Below are 26,763 nucleotides of genomic sequence, written 5' to 3'. Positions count from 1 at the left end.
TATGAAAGGTAAAACAAATACAAAACTATAAATGAGGTTATTATTACACATCAACTGTCAGAGGAAATTAAATTTAAATACATATGAACTGCTGAACTACTGACACTTGAAACATTCTTAAGAATTTGTCTTTAGGGTAGTCAAGATTAAGAGAAAGTCTTAAGAAAATACTTGGGCTATCCTGGAAATGTCTCACTTTCCTGGAATTTTCTCATGAAACTATCTGTGGTATAATATAGATTTTTATGGTAGCAGCACATTTTGTGACAAACTCTGGACCCTTTTTAAAGCCCAACAACATAAATTATAGAACTAAGGATAGAAAATGCTTTTTGAAAATTTAACCATATTAATTTATGGTTCACCACTTTTTTTGAAAGAACCAGAGATATAAAATAGATACATCTTAAGAAAAAAAATGCAAATCTAAAAATTGCATAAGATCATTTGATTTGCAGGAACAAATCAGCACCATAATAGGTATTTTTTAATCAAGGAAAATGTTGAGCCACAATATCAACAAAACAATTCACATTTTGTAAGAAATTAAAATGTAAACAGCACAATCCTATTAAAAGATGTTTAGTCAATCTCAAATCCGACACCCTCTACAGCCCCTCACCTGGCTGGATGTTTTCCCGTATGATAGTCACATGGCTATCTCTGTCTGGCCGCGTGTGCTCATGCCAAAAGCCTATCACATGGCCCAGTTCATGAACGACGATTCCAAATTTATCACAGTTCTTGCCAATAGAGATTGCCTGAGGCCCATTTCCACGCCGACCTACATAGGAGCAGCATCTGGAATAAAGTAGAAAATGTGAATGGTGGTAAACAGGGTGATGACAAGTTAATTATAATAGGGTGAAAATGTGTTAAAATTTCAGGTGAAATATAAAGTACAGCACAGTCAGAGGTAGAATAGTTTTTCATTAATGAACATAGCCAATTTCTAGTAATCCTGGTAAATTTATATGCCAGTCTCTAAATAATCAATTGCAGTGCATTTGTACTAATTCATATATTAGAAGATGTTGGAGATGTGCCTTAAATCATTTTTTAGGAGTATTGAGAAGATAATAAGATAATAAAATACTTATGATGGTGATTAATGGCTATTATACATATAGTTAAACTCAAGACTTCAATTCACATTTATTTCTAATATAATTTTTGGTCTCCACAACCCATGTAAATCATTTAGGTTGATTATCTAGCAATAATACATTATTTCACTATTAAGCATAAAAACAAACTTTATTTTTTTACTTTGAGAAAAACAATTAAATTTGTGAAAGATGTTGGTTAATTTAAAAATGAATGTTTCTCCTCCTTATGGGAAAACTTTTTAAAAAGGAAAGCTTTTAAAAGAAGTCAATACAGGAAAAATTAATTTCAAGAGGCAAATTATCTAGGGTTAATGGTTGACTGGTGAAGAAAAATCAATCAATAATCAAATGGTCAGGTAAAGTTTGATGTGGTTAGTCCATTTCACCTTCTGAAAGAATATCTTGGACTGTCAGAATGTGAACTATCCAGAGTATTCTCCTGAAAATGTTCCTCAACTCACTGATATTTATACATATTCAATGATACTCTTCTACTCAAAACGTAGAAATTCCATTTCGTGTGTGTGCATACATGAAACGTGTCAGTGTGCGTGAAAGAGTGTGTACACACATGCAGGCATGGACACATAAGGACACTGACTCTAAAATAGTTTTAAATGTACAATAATACAGTAACTACAACTAGAGCTATCAATAAAATTACACTTAAAACTTCAACAATTAGGGTTTACATTAAAATAGCTTATCTAAGAGCCACCCCTCTAGAGAGCAATGCAGGAAGTAGATAATTGGTCTTGAATAGATGGGGATTATGATGTGCCAGACACCAAAACCTTTTTCTAATTTTTTAAGTTAAAAGAGGAAATTGTTCAACATTAATTTGCCAAAATATAAAATGCACATCATTAAGCTCACTTTTCAGAGAAAGAACATTTCAGTCTTTTTGAGTGTTACAAATATTTGTCAGTCCTATTATTTCTGTAGGCTTTAAATGATTAAATGTCTTACCTTATTCCATAGTTGCTGTTCAGTCACTAAGTCATGTCCCATGGACTGTAGCACACCAATCTCCTCTGTCCTCCACTATCTCCTGGAATTTGCTCAAATTCATGCTCATCGATGTTATCTAAACATCTTATCCTCTGAAGCACCTTCTTCTTTTGCCTTCATTCTTTTCAGCGTTAGGTCTTTTTCAATGCATCAGTTTTTCGCATCAGTGGCCAAAGTATGAGAGCTTCAACTTCAGCATCACTCTTTCCAATGAATATTCAGGGTTGGTTTTCTTTAGGATTGACTTGTTTGATCTCCTTGCAATGCAAAGGACTCTCAAGAGTTTTCTCCAGCACCACAATTCAGTTTTTGGTGCTCAGCATTCTTTTTGGCCCAACTATCACATCTGTTCATAGATAAACCTTAATTTTGACTCTACAGACCTTTGTTGTCAAAGTGAAGTCTCTACTTTTTATTACACTATCTAGGTTTGCCATAGCTTTCCTTCCAAGGAGTAAACGTCTTCTGATTTCACGGCTGTGGTCACCATCCATAGTGATTTTGGAGCCACAGAAAATAAAATCTGTCACTGCATTCAGTTTTTCCCCTTCTATTTGCCATGATCTTAGGTTTTTCAAGTTGAGTTTCAAGCCAGCTTTTTCACTTTCCTTTTTCACCCTCAAGAGGCTCTTTAGTCCCTCAAAATTTTCTGCCATTAGAGTGATATCATCTGCATATCTGAGGTTGTTGATATTTCTCCCAGCAATCTTGATTCCAGCTTGTGATTCATACACCCTGACATTTCGCATGATGTAGTCTGAAGATAAGTTAAATAAGTAGGGTGACAATATACAGACTTGCTGTACTTCTTTACCCATTTTGAGTGGGCCAGTTGTTCAGTTCAATTCTAAGTGTTGCATCTTACCTGCATACACGTTTCTCACGAGACAGGTAAGATGGTCTGGTCTTACCTCATCTGAATTTTCTGTAGTTTGTTGTGATCCCCATGATCAAAGGCTTTAACATAGTCAATGAAGCAGAAATAGATGTTTTGCTGGAACTCCCTTGCTTTCTTCAGGATCCAATGAATGTTGGCAATTTGATCTCTGTTTCCTCTGTCCCTTTGAAAACCCGGCTTGTAGATCTGGAAATTATTGGTTCACATTCTGCTGAAGCCTAGCTTGAAGGATTTTGACAATAACCTTGCTAGCATGTAAAATGAGCCTTAATTGTATGGTAGTTGGAACATTCTTTGACATTTCACTTCTTTCAGATTGGAATGAAAATTGTCCTTTTCAGGTCCAGGGACCACTGTTGAGCTTTCCAAATTTGCTGACATACTGAGTGCAGCACTTTAACAGAATCACCTTAATAGCATCACTTTTAGGACTTTAAATAGTTTAGCTTGAATTCTGTCACTTGCACCACCTTTACTTGTAGTAACGCTTCATAAGGCCTACTTGAATTCACATTCCACAAATCTAACTCTAGGGGAATAACTATATCATCGTGGTTATCCAGGTCATTAAGAAATTTCTTGCATAGTTCTATGTATTCTTGTCATCTCTTCTTAATTTCTTCTCCTTCTGTTAGGTCCTTAACATTTCTGTATTTCATTGCGCCCATCCCTGCATGGAATGTTCAGTTGCTCAGTCATGTCTGACTCTTTATGACCCCATGAACCGCAGCACGCCAGGTCTCCCTGTCCATCACCAACTCCCAGAGTCCACCCAAACCCATGTCCATCAAGTCAGTGATGCCATCCAACCATCTCATCTTCTGTCGTCCCCTTCTGATCCTGCCCTCAATCTTTCCTGTTGTCAGGGTCTTTTCCAATGAGTCAGCTCTTTGCACCAGGTGGCCAAAGTATTGGAGTTTCAGCTTCAACATCAGTCCTTTCAATGAACACCCAGGACTGATTTCCTTTAGGATGGAGTAGTTGGATCTCCTTGTAGTCCAAGGGACTCTCAAGAGTCTTCTCCAACAGCACAGTTCAAAAACATCAATTCTTTGGCACTCAGCTTTCTTTATAGTCCAACTCTCACATCCATACATGACCATTGGAAAAACCACAGCCTTGAAGAGATGGAATTTTGTTGGCAAAGTAATGTCTCTGCTTTTCAATATGCTGTCTAGGTTAGTCATAACTTCTTTCTTTCCAAGGAGTAAGTGTCTTTTAATTTCATGGGTGCGAATCACCATCTGCAGTGATTTTGGAGCCCAGAAAAATAAAGTCAGCCACTGTTTCCACTGTTTCCCCATCTATTTGCCATGAAGTGATGGGACGAGATGCCATGATCTTCATTTTCTGAATGTTGAGCTTTAAGCCAACTTTTTCACTCTCCTCTTTCACTTTCATCAAGAGGCTCTTTAGCTCTTCTGCACTTTCTGCCATAAGGGTGGTGTTATCTGCATATCTGAGGTTATTGATATTTCTCCCAGCAATCTTGATTCCAGTTTGTGCTTCCTCCAGCCCAGTGTTTCTTATGATGTACTCTGCATATAAGTTAAATAAACAGGGTGACAATACACAGCCGTGATGTACTCCTTTTCCTATTTGGAACCAGTCTGTTGTTCCATGTCGAGTTCTAACTGTTGCTTCCTGACCTGCATACAGATTCCTCAGGAGGCAGGTCAGGTGGTCTGGTATTCCCATCTCCTTGAAAAATTTCCACAGTTTATTATGGTCCACACAGTCAAAGACTTTGGCATAGTCAATAAAGCAGAAACAGATGTTTTTCTGGAACTCTCTTGCTTTTTTGATGATCCAGCAGATGTTGGCAATTTGATCTCTGGTTCCTCTGCCTTTTCTAAAACCAGCTTGAACATCTGGAAGTTCATGGTTCACATATTGCTGAAGCTTGGCTTGGAGAATTTTGAGCATTACTTTACTAGCATGTGAGATGAGTGAAATTGTGCAGTAGTTTGAGCATTCTTTGGCTTTGCCTTTCTTTGGGATTGGAATGAAAACTGACTTTTTCCAGTCCTGTGGCCACTGCTGAGTTCCAAATTTGCTGGCATACTGAGTGCAGCACTTTCACAGCATCATCTTTCAGGATTTGAAATAGCTCAACTGAAATTCCATCATGTCCACTAGCTATGTTCATAGTGATGCTTTCTAAGGCCCACTTGACTTCACATTCCAAGATGTCTGGCTCTAGGTGAGTGATCACACCATCATGATTATCTGGGTCATGAAGATCTTTTTTGTACAGTTCTTCTGTGTATTCTTGTAACATCTCCAGTTTTCTGAAGAGATCTCTAGTCTGTCCCATTCTATTATTTGCCTCTATTTCTTTGCATTGTTCATTTAAGAAGACCTTCCTATCTCTCCTTGCTATTCTCTGGCACTCTGCATTTAGTTGGGTATATTTTTTCCTTTTATCCTTGCCAGATAGAAGTAGTAATTCAACTTATTATTTATGTATCTATTATAACAGCTAATTATGCATACTAAATTGATAATAGAAAGAAAAGTGAGGTAAGTGGTAGGGAAAAAAATCAAGAAATTGTATTTTTGCTCCCAGTTAGATTTTTTAGTAGCACATTTTAATTTATACCTACATAGGCAGCTCAGATGGTAAGGAATCTGCCTGCAATGCAGGAGACCCAGGTTTGATCCCTGGGTCAGGAACATCCACTGTAGAAGGGAATGGCAAACCAACTTAGTATTCTTGCCTGGAGAATCTCATGAACAGAGAGTTACTTGGTAGGTGACAGTCAATGGGGTTGCAAAGAGTCGGACATGACTGAGCGACTAAGCATACACACAGTTATTTATTACGTACTGAAATAGTAAAATATTAGATGTATCAAAATTTGCAAATTTTAGGGAGATTTAAACTGAAACATTTGGTACCATGAAACAATGATAATGAAACTGAAATATCCGAGGATCATAGAGCAACTAAATTACCTACATTGAGTCATTTTTGCTGGTTGTCAGAAAAGAAAATACTTTGCAAATCAAAATCCAGGAGACAGTCAACAATGAAGTTGATTTTTTAAATCTAAAATGGTTGATTCTTTTAATCTGAAACATCTTTTATTAGCATAACTTTACCCATAACAATTTCTAATAAATAAAATGAGGTTTCATAATAGAAAGCAAAAATACATTTCACACTGGCTTTTACAATGGTCCTGTGAAGAATGGGAAATGCATTGGTTTAGGAACAGAAGAATTCTAGATGCTCAGATGACTAAATAGCTAAATATATGCACATACAATTATGTATGACATGACAGGTTTATAAAAACATGGCTTTAACTTGTCTTAGTTTCTTTCTAATGTAATCCAGATTTGATGCTGTTTTCTTGTACACAGCTTTTGATTTTTTTATTTCAAATTTCAGTCTTCCTTTTATACACTAATAATGAGAAAGTAGAAGAAGAAATTAAGGAAACAATTCCATTCACCATTGCAACAAAAAGAATAAAATACTTAGGAATATACCTACCTAAAGAAACTAAAGACCTATATACAGAAAACTTTAAAACACTGATGAAAGAAATCAAAGAGGACACTAATAGATGGAGAAATATACCATGCTCATGGACCGGAAGAATCAATATAGTGAAAATGAGTATATTACCCAAAGCAATTTACAAATTCAATGCAATCCCTATCAAGATACCGGCGATATTTTTCACAGAACTAGAACAAATAATTTCAAGATTTGTATGGAAATACAAAAAACCACGAATAGCCAAAGCAATCTTGAGAAAGAAGGATGGAACTGGAGGAATCAATTTGCCTGACTTCAGGCTCTACTACAAAGCCACAGTCATCAAGACAGTATGGTATTGGCACAAAGACAGACATATAGATCAATGGAACAAAATAGAAAGCCCAGAGATAAATCCACATACATATGGACACCTTATCTTTGACAAAGGAGGCAAGAATATACAATGGAGTAAAGACAATCTCTTTAACAAGTGGTGCTGGGAAAACTGGTCAACCACTTGTAAAAGAATGAAGCTAGATCACTTTCTAACACCGCACACAAAGATAAACTCAAAATGGATTAAAGATCTAAATGTAAGACCAGAAACTATAAAACTGTTAGAGGAGAACATAGGCAAAACACTCTCTGACATAAACCACAGCAGGATCTTCTATGATCCACCTCCCAGAATTCTGGAAATAAAAGCAAAAATAAACAAATGGGATCTAATTAAAATTAAAAGCTTCTGCACAACAAAGGAAAACATAAGCAAAGTGAAAAGACAGCCTTCCGAATGGGAGAAAATAATAGCAAATGAAGCAACTGACAAACAACTAATCTCAAAAATATACAAGCAACTCCTGCAGCTCAATTCCAGAAAAATAAACGACCCAATAAAAAAATGGGCCAAAGAACTAAATAGACATTTCTCCAAAGAAGACATACGGATGGCTAACAAACACATGAAAAGATGCTCAACATCACTCATTATTAGAGAAATGCAAATCAAAACCACAATGAGGTACCACTTCACACCAGTCAGAATGTCTGCGATCCAAAAATCTGCAAGCAATAAATGCTGGAGAGGGTGTGGAGAGAAGGGAACCCTCCTACACTGTTGGTGGGAGTGCAAACTAGTACAGCCACTATGGAGAACAGTGTGGAGATTCCTTAAAAAATTGCAAATAGAAATGCCTTATGACCCAGCAATCCCACTGTTGGGCATACACACAGAGGAAACCAGAATTGAAAGAAACACATGTACCCCAATGTTCATCGCAGCACTGTTTATAATAGCCAGGACATGGAAACAACCTAGATGTCCATCAGTAGATGAATGGATAAGAAAGCTGTGGTACATATACACAATGGAGTATTACTCAGCCATTAAAAAGAATACATTTGAATCAGTTCTGATGAGATGGATGAAACTGGAGCCAATTATACAGAGTGAAGTGAGCCAGAAAGAAAAACACCAATACAGTATACTAACACATATATATGGAATTTAGGAAGATGGCAATGATGACCCTGTGTGCAGGACAGCAAAAAAGACACAGATGTGTATAGCGGACTTTTGGACTCAGAGGGAGAGGGAGAGGGTGTGATGATTTGAGAGAATGGCATTGAAACATGTATAATAACATGTAAGAATCGAAATGCCCGTCTATGTCTGATGCAGGATATGACACACTTGGGGCTGACGCGCGGGGATGACCCAGAGAGATGTTGTGGGGAGGGGGGTGGGAGGGGGGCTCATGTTTGGGAACGCATGTACACCTGTGGGGGATTCATGTCAATCTATGCCAAAACCAATACAGAATTGTAAAGTAAAAATTAAAAATAAATAAATAAATTAAAAAAAAATAATAAAGCTTAACCATTATAAGATCTACTTACCCTCTTAGAAAACTTTCACCACCTTTCAAAAAGCCCACTAAGCCATAGAGAGTAAGAAGGTAACTCAAAACCCGGTATTCTCTACTTTGACCTCAGACTGCTGGAGCAAAGTCAGTAAGCACAAAGAAAGTTCTCTATAAGCTTTATGCCTTCCTCACAGCAGTCTCTTCTTGGCATAGATATAATTTTTAAATGTCCAGTCAGATTACTTCTGTCCTGAATATTATCCAATGAGTGTATTGTAAATTGTGTCAACATTTAAAAATTCTTGACTATTACCCCTCTCTAGGAGATAATTATACATCTGTACCCTGCTGACTGGGCTTAGTCATGTGACTTACTCTGTACAATGTCATATGAGCACAAACGTTTTTTGTGTCTTCTCTAGAGAGAATTTTTAAGAGCAAATATGGTTGACTAAATTGTTTCTATTCTTTCTGCTACAATTGCAGTGTTCCAAAAAGAGGCTTCTCCATCAGACTGCACACTGTATTAAACCCTCTGCAGTGAGCTACAGGCAAACAGTGGCAGATATACAGTAAGAGTAAGGAGTAAATGTTTTTTGCTCTAGTCACTGAGATTTGGGAGCTGTTAACTCATCATAAGGGCTTACCTGGTGGCTCAAACAGTACAGAATCCGCCTGTCAATGCAGAAGACTTGGGCTCAATCCTTGAGTCAAGAAGATCCCCTGGAGAAGGGAATGGCAACACACTCCAGTATTTTTGCCTGGAGAATTCCAGGGACAGAGGAGCCTGGTGAGCTGCAGTCCATGGTGTCGTAAAGAGTTGGATACAACTGAGCCTCTAACACTTTCAGTTTTCAGTTTCATCACATCATAAATTACATAAGCTGACTGATACAGGCTATTTTTTTTTGCTCAGAGGGAAATCTAAAGTATAATACACAATCTTCACACATAAGTATCTTATTATATATATTGTTGTTTAGTTACTCAGAAGTATCCGACTCTTTGCAACCCCATGGAATGCAGCATACCAGGCTTCCCTGTCCTTCACCATCTCCCGGAGCTTGCTCAAACTCTTGTCAATTGAGTTGGTGATGCCATCCAGCCATCTCATCCTCAGTCGTCTCCTTCTCCTCCTGCCTTCAGTCTTTCCCAGCATCAGGGTCTTTTCCAATGAGTCAGTTCTTCCCATCAGGTGGCCAAAGTATTGGAGCTTCAGCCGCCTCATGAGTCCCTCCAGTGAATGTTCTGGATTGATTTCCTTTAGGATTGACTGGTTGGATCTCCTTGCTGTCCAAGGGACTCTCCAGAGTTTTCTTATTCTCTGTATCTCATCTCATGTTAGCATCCCTGTCACTCCTCTTGAGCCATGAAGTCTCCTTGCTGTGTCCTGAGCATGCAGATTTGCTCTTACTTCAGAGTCTTTTTACAGTCTATTCTTTTGTCAGGAACTCTGTTTCTCAGATATCCAAATGGCTTGTTCCCTCAACTTTTTCAAATTCTATACCAATACCTTTCCATACCACTTTCACTACTTTTCTTTTGGTCCTGGAATTTATTGTTTATTAATATATTTCATATTTCATTTATGTTCATAGTCTTTTGCCTGCATACAAAAAATGTAAGCTTTTTTTGGGCAGAAAACCTATTTTGTTCACTGTTTTGGTCACTGCTAAAATGCCAGCTCCTAGAATACAGCCTGGCACATAATAGAGCTCAATAGATACAGAGAACAGATTGTTGGTTGCCAGAGGCAAGAGCTGAGGGTGGGTGAAATGGGTAAAATGTAGTCAGAGGTACATACTTCAGTTATTCCTGAGGATGTAATGTACAGCATGGTGACAAAAGTTGACAATACCATATCATATATTTAAAAGTTGCTAAGAGAGTAGATCTTAAAAGTTCTCATCACTACAATAACAACAAAATGTGTAAACTATACACAAATCTAAAAGAATGTTATACACTTAAAACAATATGTTACATGTCAGTTATTAACATATCTCAATGCAACTGGAAAAAATAAAAGGTCAAATAAATAAATAAATAAATATTTATTGAAAGAATAGAGCCCCAAAGTGCAGGACAGAGCTTAGACTCTAGTAGTTAGGAGCAAGCATCCTTAGAAGTCATAGAAATGCTCAAGGTGAATAATTCAACATGCCCTTCCTGAGATTCCTCCTTCAGTTTGTCTCTTCACTTTTTCTATTAGTCTAACTCTATAAATTCCTCCCAAAACTTAAAAAAAATAATTTCCTTATATAAATAATAATAAATTTGCTCCTATTGATTTCTGTTTAAGTTAGCCAGTCTTCATTGTTTGAGAACAAGAATCATGGCTAGCACACTTCCTCTGCCTAACTATAACTTCTTAGCATAGAGAACCCTGTAAGTGTCTGTTCAGTTGCTCCAGTCATGTCCAGCTCTCTGAGACCCCAGTCTGTAGCCTGACTGGCTCCTCTTTCCCTGGAATTATCCTGGAAAGAATATTGGTGTGGGTTGTGTTTTCCTCCTTTAAGGGATCTTCCCAACCAGGGATCAAACCCTTGTTTTCTGAGGCTTCTGCATTGGTAGATTCTTCACCTCTAAGCTACCTGGGAGAGCCAAGAAAACACCTTACCCTCGATATTATAGGCCCCAAAGTTAGGATAAGTGACATGAAATGAGCATTCAATAGAAAAGGATGGGTAAGTGACTACTATCATAATCTGAATAACCAAAATTACCAAAGAGAAATGCAATTAAAATACATAAAATCTAGAAAATAAGAAAATAAGTTAATTCTAAGTCTGATTGTTTTTTGGCAATCATTAAAAATTAGCATATAATAATTGAAGATAAAAATTCAGTTACATAAATCTCTGACTTACAAAGAATAAAATCAAACAACTTCTGTTTTAAAATGGTCTCACTTTTTTTCTGATAATAATTAGTAATATTGTAAAATAGATAAACACCAAAGAAGGTAATAGATATTCACTGAAAAATATTTAATGCTCAGGTTAAAACTTTTGCCAATATAGAGATTAAAGCCTATGACCATTGTAGATGAAGCAAATATATCATATATCTAGAAACATGCATATGAATATATATACACACAGATATGTAGAACATGATGTACAGTTATAATTCAACTTAAAAATAGGAAATGCATTAGAGTTAAATAGCAAAAAGTTATGATTTCTACATTTTTCTTTTAAATATTTTATTATTTCCATACTTATCAATGGCTTGATACAGAATTAGACACCCAATAAATATTTATTGAATAAAAATTGACTGTAGCAGAATACTAAGGGAACTTTATGCTCTAAATTATATAGGCAATTCCATATTTAATAATGGGCTTCCCTGATGGCTCAGTGGGTAAAGAATATGCCTGCAATGAAGAAAACAGGGTTCAAGCCCTGGGACAGGATGATACCCTGGAGGAGGAAATGGCAACCCATTCCAGTATTCTTGCCTTGAAAATCCCTTGGACACAGGAGCCTAGTGGGCTACAGTTGAAAGTGTTGCAGAGTCGGACATGAATGAGTGCAAGCACAGACAGATATTTAATAATTCCTCAACTCTTAATTTCCCTGGTTGGGAAGATCCCCTAGAGGAGGAAATGGCAACCCACTCCAGTATGGAGATTATTTCAGCTTTTATTTTTAAACTTGCAAGAGTTACAAATTGTCTGACTTAATAGGTAAACTCAGTCAAAGTCATGATAATAAGAAGTAATAAGATGCATTTACCTTCTAAATTAAAGGAAACAGAGCAGACAAATGTTGCCATTCATATCAATGGCACCACTTTACAGGTTCTTCATATTCAACAATACTGCTGCTGCTGCTGCTGCTGCTAAGTTGCTTCAGTCGTGTCCGACTCTGTGCGACCCCACAGACGGCAGCCCACCAGGCACCCCGTCCCTGGGATTCTCCAGGCAAGAACACTGGAGTGGGTTGCCATTTCCTTCTCCAGTGCAGGAAAGTGAAAAGTGAAAGTGAAGTCGCTCAGTCGTGTCCGACTCTTAGCGACCCCATGGACTACAATACTAGGTATTGTTAAATGTGATACATTATATGTCACATCTCTTTTTTTTTAATTTAAATTTATTTATTTTAATTGGAGGCTAATTACTTCACACTTCTTATAAGAAAAAAGACCCATTACTGACTCCAGTAGAATGTTAAGTGTTTGACTCAAAATATATCTTATTTTAGATGTCTTTCACTATATTGTGCAATATTAACTGTCAAACTCTTTGATAATTTAAATTAACTTTTGTGAGCTATAAATGCAGCAGCATCATGGTAAAATATCACTATTTCATGAAATTTTGGGCAATAATGGCAATTTCAAATAAAATTTAGAAGTCACAAAATGATTAGAATGATTAGTAGGCTCTGATCAACTTCAATAAAAAGTATCATCCTTCTTATCATTGAAAATAATAATATGGTATAAACTTTGAACTGGAAAATTAGCACCAAAGCAAACCACCAAAATGCAACGTTACTACTATAACAGTAACAAGAAAACTCAAGGGTCTAATTTCAGGAATGTAACTACAGATTTAAGTATCCTGAGGAAAGTCATAACTTCAGTTTTCAAATCCCTAAATTATTGAATACATGTTTTTCAAAACCCCTTTAAATTCTTACATTGTTTTATTTTAGGATTACACACGATGAACTTCAGCTGACACGTAAATTTCTGACACTCGCCTGATAGCCACCTCTAAAGCAGTGTGCTGGGTGTCATGAGGAACACAGGTAAGCTCCCTGCCCTCATCATTGATGGAGGCAGACATCTGAGCCAACAGTGGAACTGGAGTTATGATAGCTGTTGTAGAGCAAAGTATCACCATGGATAGCTCAAAAATGGGTGAGAATAAAATATATGAAATAAAATAGCTTAGCAGGGTAAAACAAATGAAATGGAAAACTTTGAAAACAGCCAAATTAAGAAAACAAAATGAGTATATATATATGAATTTGTTACAAACAGAAATTGATCAATAAAATAATTAAGTGGCACTTTGGATGTATTTATTTTACAAAATTGAAAGGTGGGTAAAGAAAAGACGTACTGATCTGAATATGTTGTATATTTAGAAATATGTAACCTGAGCTATATCCACTATTAGATAACCGGAAGGAAGGAAGGAATGATAGTTTAGATTTAGACGTTTATTCCCTTGTAGCTCAGTCAGTAAAGAATCTGTCTGCAATGCGGGAGACCCGGGATCAATTCCTGGGTCGGGAATATCCACTGGAGAAGGAAATGGCCACCCACTCCAGTATTCTTGCTTGGAGAATCCCCATGGACAGAGGGGCCTGGCAGACTACAATCCATGGGGTTGCAAGAGTCAGACACGACTTAGTGACTAAACCATCATATATAAAGAATTAGAAGAGACTTCAAACATAATCAAACCTTATCAAGAATAAATAAAGTAACTTAGAAGAAAACACTGTGTAGATAATTCGTAGGTAAAACATTAAGGCATTATCCAAAATAAATAGAAAAATAAAAATGTATCTTTTTCCTTAATGTCAATTAATAGGACCAAAATTAAAACTCATTACTTTTTAAGTTAATTTAAATGCTCTAGGAAAATATGATGGGACAAAGCCAGATGATGTAGTGCCCCCAATACCTAGTGAAATATATATTTTTCCCAACCCAAGAATGTATGTCATTAGGGCAAGAATTATTTCCTCCAAAGGATTTAAGCACTTTATTTAAATTCCCCATATGAACAATAATAGAAGGTATCAAATAGCTATAGCTGATTAGAGATAATTCCTCTTTATAGAAGAATTTCAGCTAAATGTAGAAAGAATAAAATAAAACAATAACATGAGAAAATGACTATTTTCCAGTGATGGGGACTTAAAATTGAGGGGCGTGGCTGTCACCACTTAAATCCACTGATAAATCTTACCAGCACTAAAGTGGTAGGTGCCGGAACATGTGCCTCTTGATGTGATGTGGTGTAAAGTAGACAGCGTGCCCTACCAAGTAATCTCAGCAAACAAACAAAAATGGAAACAATTTAAAACTCAAATATTTAAATGTAAGTTCCAATTAACTGGAAATACAGGGGGAAAAGGGCTTCCCTTTTGGCTCAGTGGGTAAAGCGTCTGCCTACAATGCGGGAGACCCAGGTTCGATCCCTGGGTCGGGAAGATCCCCTGGAGAAGGCAATGGCACCCCACTCCAGGACTCTTGCCTGGAAAATCCCATGGACGGAGGAGCCTGGTAGGCTGCAGTCCATGGAGTCGCTAGGAGTCGGACACTTCACTCACAGTGGGAAAGGGTCTCCCTGGTGGCTCAGACAGTAAAAGCATCTGGCTGCAATTCAGGAGACCCAGGTTCGATTCCTGGGTCAGGAAGATCCCCTGAAGAAGGAAATGGCAACTCATTCCAGTATTCTTGCCTGGGAAATCCTATGGATGGAGGAGCCTGGTGGGCTATACTCCGTGGGGTCGCAACGATTCGGACTCGACTGAGTGACTTCACTTTCACTTTTCACAAGGGGAAAAGTGAAAATTTTCACAATGAAAAGTCTTTTACACTATACAGAATTGCTTGGAGGACTGCTATTACTGTAACTTGGCTAGATTATGGGATTTGTGAAGAGGTGTGGTGGCAGAAGAAGCAGTAAATGCAAGCTGTGGTAAATGTTATATCCAAGAATCTAGATTTCATTCTCAGGCTGGCATTTCCCAAAATGTGTTCTGGGATACTGATCACATTCTTCACTATTAGAAGGATGAACTGGCTGTTTCCATTTTAAAACAAGTTTAAGGGACACTGTATTCTATATTGCTTTAAATTGGCTGAATATTAGCAAGGTTTAACACACTACTTGTAGGAATACTTATTGAAATTTAACAAAGCATTTTCACAACTTACAAGATAAGTAAGTAAAGTTGCTCAGTCATGTCCAACTCTTTGCAACCCCATGGACTGTAGCCTATCACGCTCCTCCCTCCATGGGATTATCCAGGCAAGAGTACTGGAGTGGGTTGCCATTTCCCTCTCCAGCGGATCTTCCCAACCCAGGGATCGAACCCAAGTCTCCTGCATTCCAGGCAGACACTTTAACCTCTGAGCCACCAGGGAAGCCCAATAGTTGTTGTGAAGAGAGTATTGTTATCATCCTATAAGAAGCAAATCTAGAAAACACCACTGTAGGTTGTTATAAACACTGAGGAATCTCAAAAAGTGTAGCATTTTGCTCTAATTAGTACTTTTTGAAGATAATTCTCATGGCAGTTAATTGATAAGTTAAGACAGGAGAGCAGTTGAAATAGACCAGATGTGAGAGGACAAAGGCATGAATGGACAAGAGGACTGACACGGAATAAAAGTGGAAACAAAAAGATATAGTGGATATCAACAGAAACAATGTGCTGAAAACTGAAAATCACTGAAAACAAAACTGAGGTTTCTAACTCAGGTTAGTGGGCAATGCTATCATGTATTTGGAACAGAAGAAAGGGCAGCTACAGCAGTGGAGATGCACAGAGGTCTGTGATCAAAGAATACATTTCTTTAAAATATAGTATTCATTTATTCATACTTTTTATGGGCAAAAGACTAAGCAAATATTTAAAAAGTGAATCTTACCTATGGATTTTTTCCCCTTCTATATTTACTTAACTCATTCCCTGGTTCTACTTACCCACAAGGCCTGTACGTGAATACAATGTAACTCTCTTCATCCCCTCTTTCAATGAAAGTCACACATGTGTGTTTTTCCCAGTGCCTCATGGCCTGCTTGAACATGGCTCGCTGGCTGCCTGGAAAAATGGCATGACATTAATAAAACAGTGCCTGTTCCAGAAAGAAGTCTGCATGTAGCTCTTCTGTGCACAGATTAGATGCCACCACTATAACCAAACCAAAGAATACCTGCGCCAAGCACCACAGTGAGCCATTGTTGAGAGTGGACACTGCCTTCAGAATCAGTAGGCACGAGCTTACTGTCTCGACAAGTATGTGTGTACAAGGCTCCATGAACTAAGATATGTATTGTTCTTGTCAACTGAAAAGAGCTTCTAGATTTAATGGGCACATTCGAAACTCCTTTTAAAAACCAGAATAGTTATTTAGATTCTTAGAACTCAAGACTATATCTATGTTTTTAAATTTCAAGATATGCTGACAACTGAAGTGAATGGAATCTTTCTCATATTTGAGTTAATATTATATTTTAGGTATTAGTATTCTATAAAAATATATACTTTATGTAATAATCATTATTCCATTATCAAAATAGACCCTCTGGGAATATCTTACCAGTGAAGTTGCCTCCTATGACGTAAGGAATAACACCTCCAGGCCACACTCTTTCAGTCCTTGATGTAGCAGCCCTGGGAACTCTATTTTTCTCATTTTGCCCTGAGAATTTTAGCGGTAATTTTTCCTTAACTGTGTTGTTTTGCTCCAAGCCTGCAGTGACATTTAAAACATTCTGTGAAACAGAAGTCCTTGGTCAGAGAATCATTTACCTCTTAAAGGACAAGTTAAAATGTCTTATTTACATATTTATATAAATATGCCTGAAATCAAAATGTATTAAAGAAAAACTTCATTTATATTATATACTTGTGTAAAGTGTTAAAATATTTAAGTAGTTCAAAAAATACTATTTCCTAATGCTCTCTCTATAAGCAAATTTTGATGACTTTCCATACAACAGCTTACAGTGGATAGAAGCCAAGTAGACTCTGTAAGGCACAGAAAAATTCTTTTATGTATTCTACTTTACTAGATAACTAAGAAAGTCACCAATAGAATTTAAAAAGACATTTTTAAAAAGTCTTACTTTGTCCAAAACCTTTCTTAGTCCTGTGAAACCTCTAATCCTTTAAATCAGAATTGATATTCTGTAGTACAGATAAAAACTGTGAATATTACACAATAGAGATAGTAAATGAAATAAGGATAATACAGATATGGTCTCAGATTCTGGGACAATGGGCTACATCTATTTCAATATCCGGACAACAGTATGACTTAGAGATCAGTACACAAGGTGAGCAGGCCCACATAAAACGCAGTCTGCTGTGGAGCAGCTTTCAGGTCAGCAGTAACTAACTTTTCCCGGTAGCCTTTCACAGTTTTTTGTTATGGAGTTATTTTTCCTACACTTTTGTATTTACTTTTCTTATTGATATATCATTGTTGATACAAATGGCTTACAGCTTCCATACACTTCAAACACAATGAACATTGAATGTATGCCCCTGATATCTGTGTCCCTAACATACCTAATTTTTTAATATCCTAGAGCAAAGCATCTTAGCTTGGAAAAATTAATTCTTGGCATAATTAATTAGTATCAGTCAACTGAAGGAAAGTTAGGATATGAACTTTGAACAGGAGACTTTAAAAAGAAACTCTAAAATCCACAAATAGTGATTAATAAACTCAATATTAAAATATTTAATATTTTAAATATTAACTAATCATTAATCCAGAAAGCAGTTTTTCTGAATCTTTTCCTATACATAGTTTTGGAAGAGTTAAAAATATTTTTAATTGTTTGTTAATCTAATTTATCAGTTTGCCAATTTATTTTAAGTGTATTTTGTTTCAAAATAAGCATTCATATTTTTTCATTTGACAAAAACTGATGTAGCTCCATGCTTGATAAAAACACCTTACTGTGATACCAATTGTTTAGAAATAAATATCAACATTAAAATAAACACCTAATGCATTTTTTATTAAGGAGGAGCTGAAAATAAGTTAAAATATTTTAAATATCCCCAACTAAGTTCCAAAATCTTCCATCACATATCAACTAAATAAAAATGAATAAAGGACTCTCTCTTAGCATACATCCTTTCCATACTTTGAATCTTAGTGGCTAACTGAACTGCTATAATATTCACTGTACAGCAACTCAATAGTCTGCAACTTTAAACATTGATATACCAGAGCCAATTCTTCTTATTCTGTCTATAAGTTGGTAGAGGGCCCCTCGTTTCTTTGACATACCATGGTCTCCAAATCCACCTTAAAGAATAAAGGAAAATAGTTAAGTTAAATTCACTGTAAATTAAAATTCTTATAAATAAGCAATAGTAACATGTTACATTGATTTCTCCTTGGACATCTCTTTCTATGTGGTCTTATATAATTGCATTAAAGTAATAATATCTATTAATCTTGGAAGAGGGTAAAAATTCTACAATATGTTTGGTAGGAACCAAGGAAATACTGTAAAGCAATTATCCATCAATTAAAAGAAATTTGCAACTAAAACTAAAGAGGTAGGAAAAAATCAGAGAGCAATCTAAATGACTTTATTTGGACATCATAGCAATTGAGTCATCTATTGACAATTTAAAACATTTTTTTTCACTGTGAACATTACAACACATAGTATTATATAGGAAGAGACCCAAATTGTTCTGCTATGTTGATTGCATTCCAGCTATTTTCCCAGTGCAAACTAAATACTATCAGATGGCAAATCAGCAAATGAAAATAAAAACACTAAAAGAGCATGAGGTATGTAAATTTTTTTCTCAATGAAACTGGAAAAAGAAAAAAGCAAGTGTATAGTGTAAATTTTGCTCCAAAGCTTGGATCAAGTTTGAGACATTTCTAATAGCATATGTAATGAATATAATGCATTCAAATAAATTTTGAAAATTAGTTTCTATAATTTATAAAAACCAATAACATAGCTTTTAAAAAAGTCACAAGGTGAGAATCTGAAAGGATGCCCAGCTGCAAAATACATTCTATTATGTTTGTGCAATTTACAATCTTTATAAAAAAGATATAAAGAATTTTATAGCTCACAACGTAGAGGAGGGGTTTGGGGATAAGAAAATATATTTTCTTGCAGCTTTAAGAACAAAATCATAGTCATAAAACAGAATATTTGATGAAAATCCAAGTCTTCTGATCCTCATTCCAGGTCTTTAACAAAATGCTCTCTTAATTTTATCACCTAGTTTGCCTTCTCCTTGAATTCTGATAGACAAATACAAAGAGTTATCACTGAGCAAACAACTAATATGATCACTAATGATATCAGAACAAGAGGTTCATGAGCCTGTGGACAAAGACAATGAAAGAGTACCAGAAATTCATGCAAACTACACTATGTTCATGCACTTTGAACTATTTCCTTTCAGTATCTCCTTTCCCTTTGAAATTCATTCCAAAACGTAATTACCTAGCTTGAAGCTAATAAAAAGTAATAAATATTAACATATAAGCATCTTTTAGGAAATATCAATTAAGTCTGTATAAGGCAGATAAGTTAGAATGCTTGTTCATTGAATAATAGTCTGCTTAATTATTTGAATTACATGGTCACATTCTTGCTATGCTCCTTGAGAAAACTTTTTGAAATATTTTTCATTGAATATTTTAGAAAGATGAGGTAATACTTAAATGTATTCATTCCTAAGCAGTTATAGCAAACATTTTTAAAGGATGATAAAAATGTATTTGAAATGACCATTGCATCACAATTATATGATATATTAGATAGGCCTGAAACACATAGATATAGAGAGGCTAATTATGAGGAAAAATAAATGTCTTAGTTAACATTAAGGTAAATGATATGCATAAGTATATTATAGACTAGAAAAAACATTTCAAGACTATCAAAGTCAATAATATTTTAATATTTAGCAAGTTTGAAAATTTTTATAGCAATATAAATAAAATAATGCATAGATAGTTCACTGAAATAAGAAAAATTATAATATGTATTTATTTCTCATATATTAAATTTTCAAAAATGAAATTATATAAAACAAATATTTATGAAAAAGACAATATATTTTCAAATAAGCAAATAAGAAATATAGTCAATGCAGCACAAACTAACAAGAAAGGGAAAAGACAGAGTAAGAAAAAAACTATAGAATTCTTTTATGATGTTGGAAATTCAGCTGAATAGTGCAAATTACTTTGAAACGTACTTTTCACATATATATTTAGACTATGTCTTTATGACAGTATGATTTTGTTTTATGCTTGTCTCTAAATAATAATTTACTTTCAAATATTAGCATTTCAGAGCTTAACTATAAATGAAATGACAAAATGCTGGGTTGACCAATATATATAAAATTGAAAAACCTGAACCCTTGAAAAACATGAACAAACTTTCTGGCCAACCCAATAGTATTCATTTTCTAAATCACAGAAAATTAACACCTCTAGTGCAAAGAGAGGACAATGGGCTAAAGAAATCACTTTAATAAAGCATAAATCTAACAAAAATTTTAATCAAACCTGACAATGTAATGTGATAAATTTAAGATTCTGCTGAGTTGTCTCTGCTTTTTCGAAATCCACTGTTGCCAGACAGTGACAGTGTTAAGTATGAGATAGTGTTTGCAGTCTGTCAATAAACATATCCTATAGGGATGTACTACAGAAGGAAATGGCACCCCACTCCAGCACTCTTGCCTGGAAAATCCCATGGATGGAGGAGCCTGGTGGGCCACAGTCCATGGGGTCGCTAAGAGTAGGACAGGACTGAGCAACTTCACTTTCACTTTCATTCATTGGAGGAGGAAATGGCAACCCACTCCGGTGTTCTTGCCTGGAGAATCCCAGAGATGGGGGAGCCTGGTGCGCTGCCGTCTATGGGATCACACAGAGCTGGACACGACTGAAGCAACTTAGCATAGGAATGTCCTATCTGTGACTACACTGCAAAGCAGTTTCCTCATATATTTGGTATATGTTTCAGAAAAGACTCACTATATATAACAAAGACTAAAGCTTATTATTTTTAAAAGTACCATATTCATTTAAATAAGTTCCTTAAGTTTTATTACCTTACATAAATTTCTCATATGTAATATTTGCATTTTGATTATGTACAATAATGTCTTTATTCTTAAAAGGGCATGCTAACCTACTTAACATTGAAAAACTATTTTGTGTGCATGTGTGCATATGTGGTCAATTACTCAGTCGTGTCCTACTCTTCACGGTCCTATGGACTGTACCCTGCCAGGCTCCTCAGTCTATGGAATTTTCCAGGCAAGACCACTTGCCATTTCCTACTGCATCAGCTTGCGCTCCTGCATTGGCAAATGGATTCTTGACCACTGGTGCTACCTGAGAAGCCCTATGTTGTCTGCAATTAACTTCAAAATATTTTATACATACTTGTGCGTGCATACACACACACACACACATACACAGAATATGGTAAACTGAACAACTGTTGAATCTTTGAGGTTTATGGGTGTTGCCTGCATCATCCCATCATCTTTACTATATTTTTGAAGCTTGTCAAAATAATCTCCGGAAGTTGGTGATGGACAGGGAGGCCTGGCGTGCTGTAATTCATGGGGTCGCAAAGAGTTGGACTTGACTGAGCAAATGAACTGAACTGAACTGTCATAATAAAAAGTTGTGGGAAAGAAAATTGGGAAAAAATATTTGTTAATTCACAGTAAAGAATCTTAAGACTAAAATATATTTGTCTGCTAGATACCACAAAAGGACTATATATTTTCCATGGAATACAAGAAGGAAATAAAAATAGCATTAGCAGGAGGAGAGATTAATGAAATCAAAAAGCATGACTGAATAAATGCTTTAGCTATAACTACAAAAAGAAATTTTACATTTTTAACCTTTCAATTTTTCTCCAAAGTAAAATACAGAATAAAAATTGTATCAAGATAATATAAAATAATTTTCAAATTTTAATTAAATAATTTTAATATGAAAACCCAAATATCTTTGAAATATTACAAGTCACATATAGGCACAATTCAAACACGTGAAAACAGCTAAAATTGAAATGTCTTCCAGGTTTTCATAAAAGTTATAAAAATAGATATATAATTTTTTCTAAATATATTTGTGTATAATCACTCAAGAATAATTTACCTTCTGTATCTCAATATTCAAATGGGAGGCAACTGAGTATAATGTTTGAGAGTATAAAATTTAACCTTTCTCAGAAGTGAATTTTGGTCCTGACTCAGTCATTTCATGGCTGTGTGACAATAAGAAAACTATGCATGCGTGCTCAGTCACTTGCATCATATCTGACCTTTTGTGACCCTATGGGCTGTAGGCCACCAGGCCCCTCTGTCCTTGGGATTCTCCAGACAAGAATACTGGAATGGGTTGCTATGCCTTCCTCTAGGGGATCTTCTTGACTCAGGGATTGAAGATGGGGATCTCCTGCACTGCAGGCAGAGTCTTTACCACTGAACCACTGGGGAAGCCCCAAGAAAAGTACATAACCTTATAAATCTCCTTGTAAATCACAATAACATCAGCAGCTACTCATTATGTGGTCATTATGAGGGTTCAAAGAGTTAACACCTGCTAAGTACTTAAGCCAGGCCTTGTAGATGGTGAACACTACAATATCTTTCTTAAATACATTATATAATAAAGTTAAAATTATGAATTTAGGAATAAAACTTAAATTTATAAATAGACTAATTTGTATCAAGGAAATCAAATTTGATCACCAGAACATTAAAAATGATCCAAATTGTATTTTAGCATTTCAAGAGTATATTTTCTTCTAAATAAATGCAAAGCAAGTCAAATAATCAAACGTACCTGTGGTGTGTCCAAATTTTCCAAAGGGGTTCTGTGTAAGGTCAATTGTCCTATCAATTTGAAAGATATTTAAATCTTCATCATCTAAGGCAATGTCACCCCAAAACACAGCTAAAAGAGAAAATTTCAATTAAAATACAAATTATTTAAGAGCAAAAAGCAATGCGAACAAAGCTAATTAGAAAAAAATACAGCTAAAAATATGGAAATGTGGTCCTTATAACTATAGAGATATTTCAGAAAATAAGTGTACCTGAGCGTACTGGGCCTGTTTCACTGTACTGTGAGCCACCTGTGAAAGGATGGGATCTGCTTTTCTCACTTTGATGTTTTAGAGGAAAGGGAGAAAATCATTTTTTCGAGTGAAATGAACTAAGATTTATTGCGGTGGCGGGGGGTGGTTCTTAAGCGCGTTGGTGATGGACAGGGAAGCATGGAATGCTGTAGTTGATGGGATCACAAAGAGTCAGACAAAACTGAGTGAATGAACTGAATTGAACTTAAGGAAAGAGATTTCAGCAACCATGCTAATTTGCAAATAAGTGAAGAAGAATGCTGACATTTATAGAAGATGGGGGAGATAAGCAATCCTTCACTGACAGGTGGAAGAAGAGATAGTAGCAATTAAACCATGTGCTACTTTATAATTTTATAAAGTGAGGTGCAGTTGAGTCAAAAGAATATAATGCTATCATAGCAACTCATTCACTACATTTTGATAAAGTGGTAAAGTATCTTCTTTGAAGATGGTATTGTGTAAGTATCTATAAAATATATAGATTAACTCAACATTCACCTAGTCATTGCCTAATAAATGTTGACTTAATCTATATATTTAATGGATAGTTAAGCAATACCATCTTCAGAGAAGGTACTTTACCACTTTATCAAAATGTAATGAATGAGTTACTATAATAGCATTATATTCTTTTGATTCAACTGCACCTCACTTAAGATTTCTGGGAGAAATATCAATAACCTCAGATATGCAGATGACACCACCCTTATGGCAGAAATTGAAGAGGAGCTACAAAGCCTCTTGATGAAAGTGAAAGAGGAGAGTGAAAAAGCTGGCTTAAAGCTCAACATTCAGAAAACGAAGATCATGGCATCTGGTCCCGTCACTTCATGGCAAATAGATGGGGAAACAGTGGAAACAGTGTCAGACTTTATCTTTTTGGGCTCCAAAATCACTGCAGATGGTGACTGTGGCCATGAAATTAAAAGAAGCTTATTCCTTGGAAGGAAAGTTATGACCAATCTAGATAGCATATTGAAAAGCAGAGACATTACTTTGTCCACAAAGGTCTGTCTAGTCAAGGCTATGGTTTTTCCAGTGGTCATTTATGGATGTGAGAGCTGGACTGTGAAGAAGGCTGAGTGCCGAAGAATTGATGCTTTTGAACTGTGGTGTTGGAGAAGACTCTTGAGAGTCCCTTGGACTGCAAGGAGATCCAACCAGTCCATTCTGAAGGAAATCAGCCAGGGGATTTCTTTGGAAGGAATGATGCTGGAGCTGAAACTCCAGTACTTTGGCCACCTCATGCAAAGAGTTGACTCATTGGAAAAGACTCTGATGCTGGGAGGGATTGGGGGCAGGAGGAGAAGGGGACGACAGAGGACGAGATGGCTGGATGGCATCACTGACTCAATGGATGTGAGTCTGAGTGAACTCCAGGAGTCGGAGATGGACAGGAGGCCTGGCATGCTGTGATTCATGGGGTCGCAAAGAGTCAGACACGACTGAGCAACTGAACTGAACTGAACTGAAGACATTTGTTTGTATTTTCAGGAGCTTCAAAAACATTACCCTAATCCCAGAAATACTCTTTTATACCCAGAAGTTTAGGCTACTTAATAAAGGAAAGCCCTATAAACCATTGAGAATGAATTTACAACTAGTAAGCAAATTATTATTTTTTAAGGTCAGAAATATACATTTGCATAACGAAAAGCAGCCTCCTTGTTTATTTGAGCCCCAAACTAGATTAATCAATTCCTTTGTACTATCAGATATCAAAATATAATAACTTTAGGAAATGTAGCAAATTTATGAGAGCATAAATTAATCATGAAATAGTAAAGAATTGACAAATGCCTTGGATATTCTGAGTTATTAAATTTTTTTTCTTCAGATTTTCCTTCTACAACACCAAAAAGGAAAGAAGGAAATTACATTAAAATTATAGAAGGAGTCCTACTCAATATTTTGTAATAACATATAAGGGAAATGAATCTGAAAACATATGTATATCTGATTCACCATGATTTACACCTGAAATTAACACAATATTGCAAATCAACCATATTTTATTTTTAAAAATTAATAATTTAGAAAATGACAAAATCCATTTCAAATCACTTTTATTAAATTATAACCTAAATATATATCAATTTTAGCTATAAAAGCTATTTTATAAAATTAGTTAATTCATAAAATTAAACTTCAGTCCTGAAAGCTATATATTGCTTCTGGCTTTGATCAAAGGTTTGTGATATTCTGTACTTAGTTTAGTTCACTTACACAAAACTGACATGAGATAAGGGGTTTGTTTATTTGCAGATCTAGAAAGAAAGAAAATAGAAATTAGTTCAAGGTGGGTAATCAGTCCCATATATGAAAAAAACCTTTACTAGAATTAGAATTCTCTCATCAGCATGAATCAGCTACCGATATATATGTGATTCATGTTAATGTATGGCAGAAACCATCATAATATTGTAAAGTAATTGTTCTTCAATTAAAATTAATTAATTAATTAAAAAAATAAGTCTCTCATCAAACTCTGTCTTCTTTCATCCTCTTCTTTCATCGTGGCCCTACTGTCAATGAAATGGCAGTTTGCAGAAGTAAAGCGATGCTTGCCTGTGTGCATGCTAACTTGCTTCAGTCATGTCCGACTCTTTATGACCCTATGGACTGTAGCCTGCCAGGTTCCTCTGTCCATGGGATTCTCCAGGCAAGAATACTGGTGTCGGTTGTCACGCCCTCATCCAGGGCCTATTCCCCAACCCAGGGATCGAACCACCATCTCTTACTTCCCATGCATTGGAAAGTGGGTTCTTTACTACTAGAGCCAAATGGGAAACCCAAAGGGATGCTTACTGTCTTTTAACATCAAAGAGACAAAGAAGTCTGTAGAAGACTTAATAGTGCTAAGAAGTTGGTCTTGATGCCTGAAATAGAATTCAGATTCATACACATGAAGCATGAATGTCTGAGTCTTCATCATCCCTAAAGCCAGACATCCTAACAAAGAGATGGCTTACCTAAATAAAATATTTTGGAGTTATATAAAAGACTTGTTCTTTTTAAAAAATAAAATTTGCACTTTTTGTTTCAAGATTTTTCACTATTTTAAGTAAATAAAAGCTTGCTAGTTATTAATCTTCCATCATGTGTATTTACTAAGCACATAGCTGGGGACACTGAATGGCACTCTCAGTCTGCCTATTTCTTTCCAAGTGCTAGCAGACAACTAGAGACACACAAAAGCGCTTCTCTAACATTTTGTTTTGCCCAGGAATCACAGAAAATCTGGTTAAATGCAGGGTCTGATTTAGTACCTCTGTGGAATGATCTTCAGTTCAGTTGCTCAGTTGTGTCTGACTCTCTGTGACCCCAAGGACCGGAGCACGCCAGGCTTCCCTGTCCATCAAAACTCCTCGAGCTTGCTCAAACTCATGTACATAAGTCGGGGATGCGATCCAACCTTCTCATCCTCTGTTGTCCCCTTCTCATCCTCTGTTGTCCCCTTCTCCTGTCTTCAGTCATTCCCAGCATCAGGGTCTTTTCCAACG

General features: G+C 35.9%; 1 protein-coding gene across 1 annotated transcript in view; it reads right to left on the bottom strand.

The window, feature by feature from the left end:
* Positions 1–26,763, bottom strand: part of TLL1 (tolloid like 1) — a 317,935-nt gene that overhangs the window by 138,077 nt on the left and 153,095 nt on the right. The window contains exons 2-6 of the mRNA XM_040251329.1: positions 22,963–23,073; positions 18,322–18,402; positions 16,678–16,830; positions 16,061–16,178; positions 623–801 (exon numbers count right to left, since the gene is read on the bottom strand). Coding sequence (XP_040107263.1) covers positions 623–801; positions 16,061–16,178; positions 16,678–16,830; positions 18,322–18,402; positions 22,963–23,073 — 642 coding nt within the window. The remainder of the gene's footprint in view (positions 1–622; positions 802–16,060; positions 16,179–16,677; positions 16,831–18,321; positions 18,403–22,962; positions 23,074–26,763) is intronic.

This window comes from Oryx dammah, unplaced genomic scaffold (genome assembly GCF_014754425.2).
Source record: "Oryx dammah isolate SB20612 unplaced genomic scaffold, SCBI_Odam_1.1 HiC_scaffold_12, whole genome shotgun sequence".
Classification (NCBI taxonomy): Eukaryota; Metazoa; Chordata; class Mammalia; order Artiodactyla; family Bovidae; genus Oryx; species Oryx dammah.
This window is presented reverse-complemented; position numbering and strand designations above follow the sequence as displayed.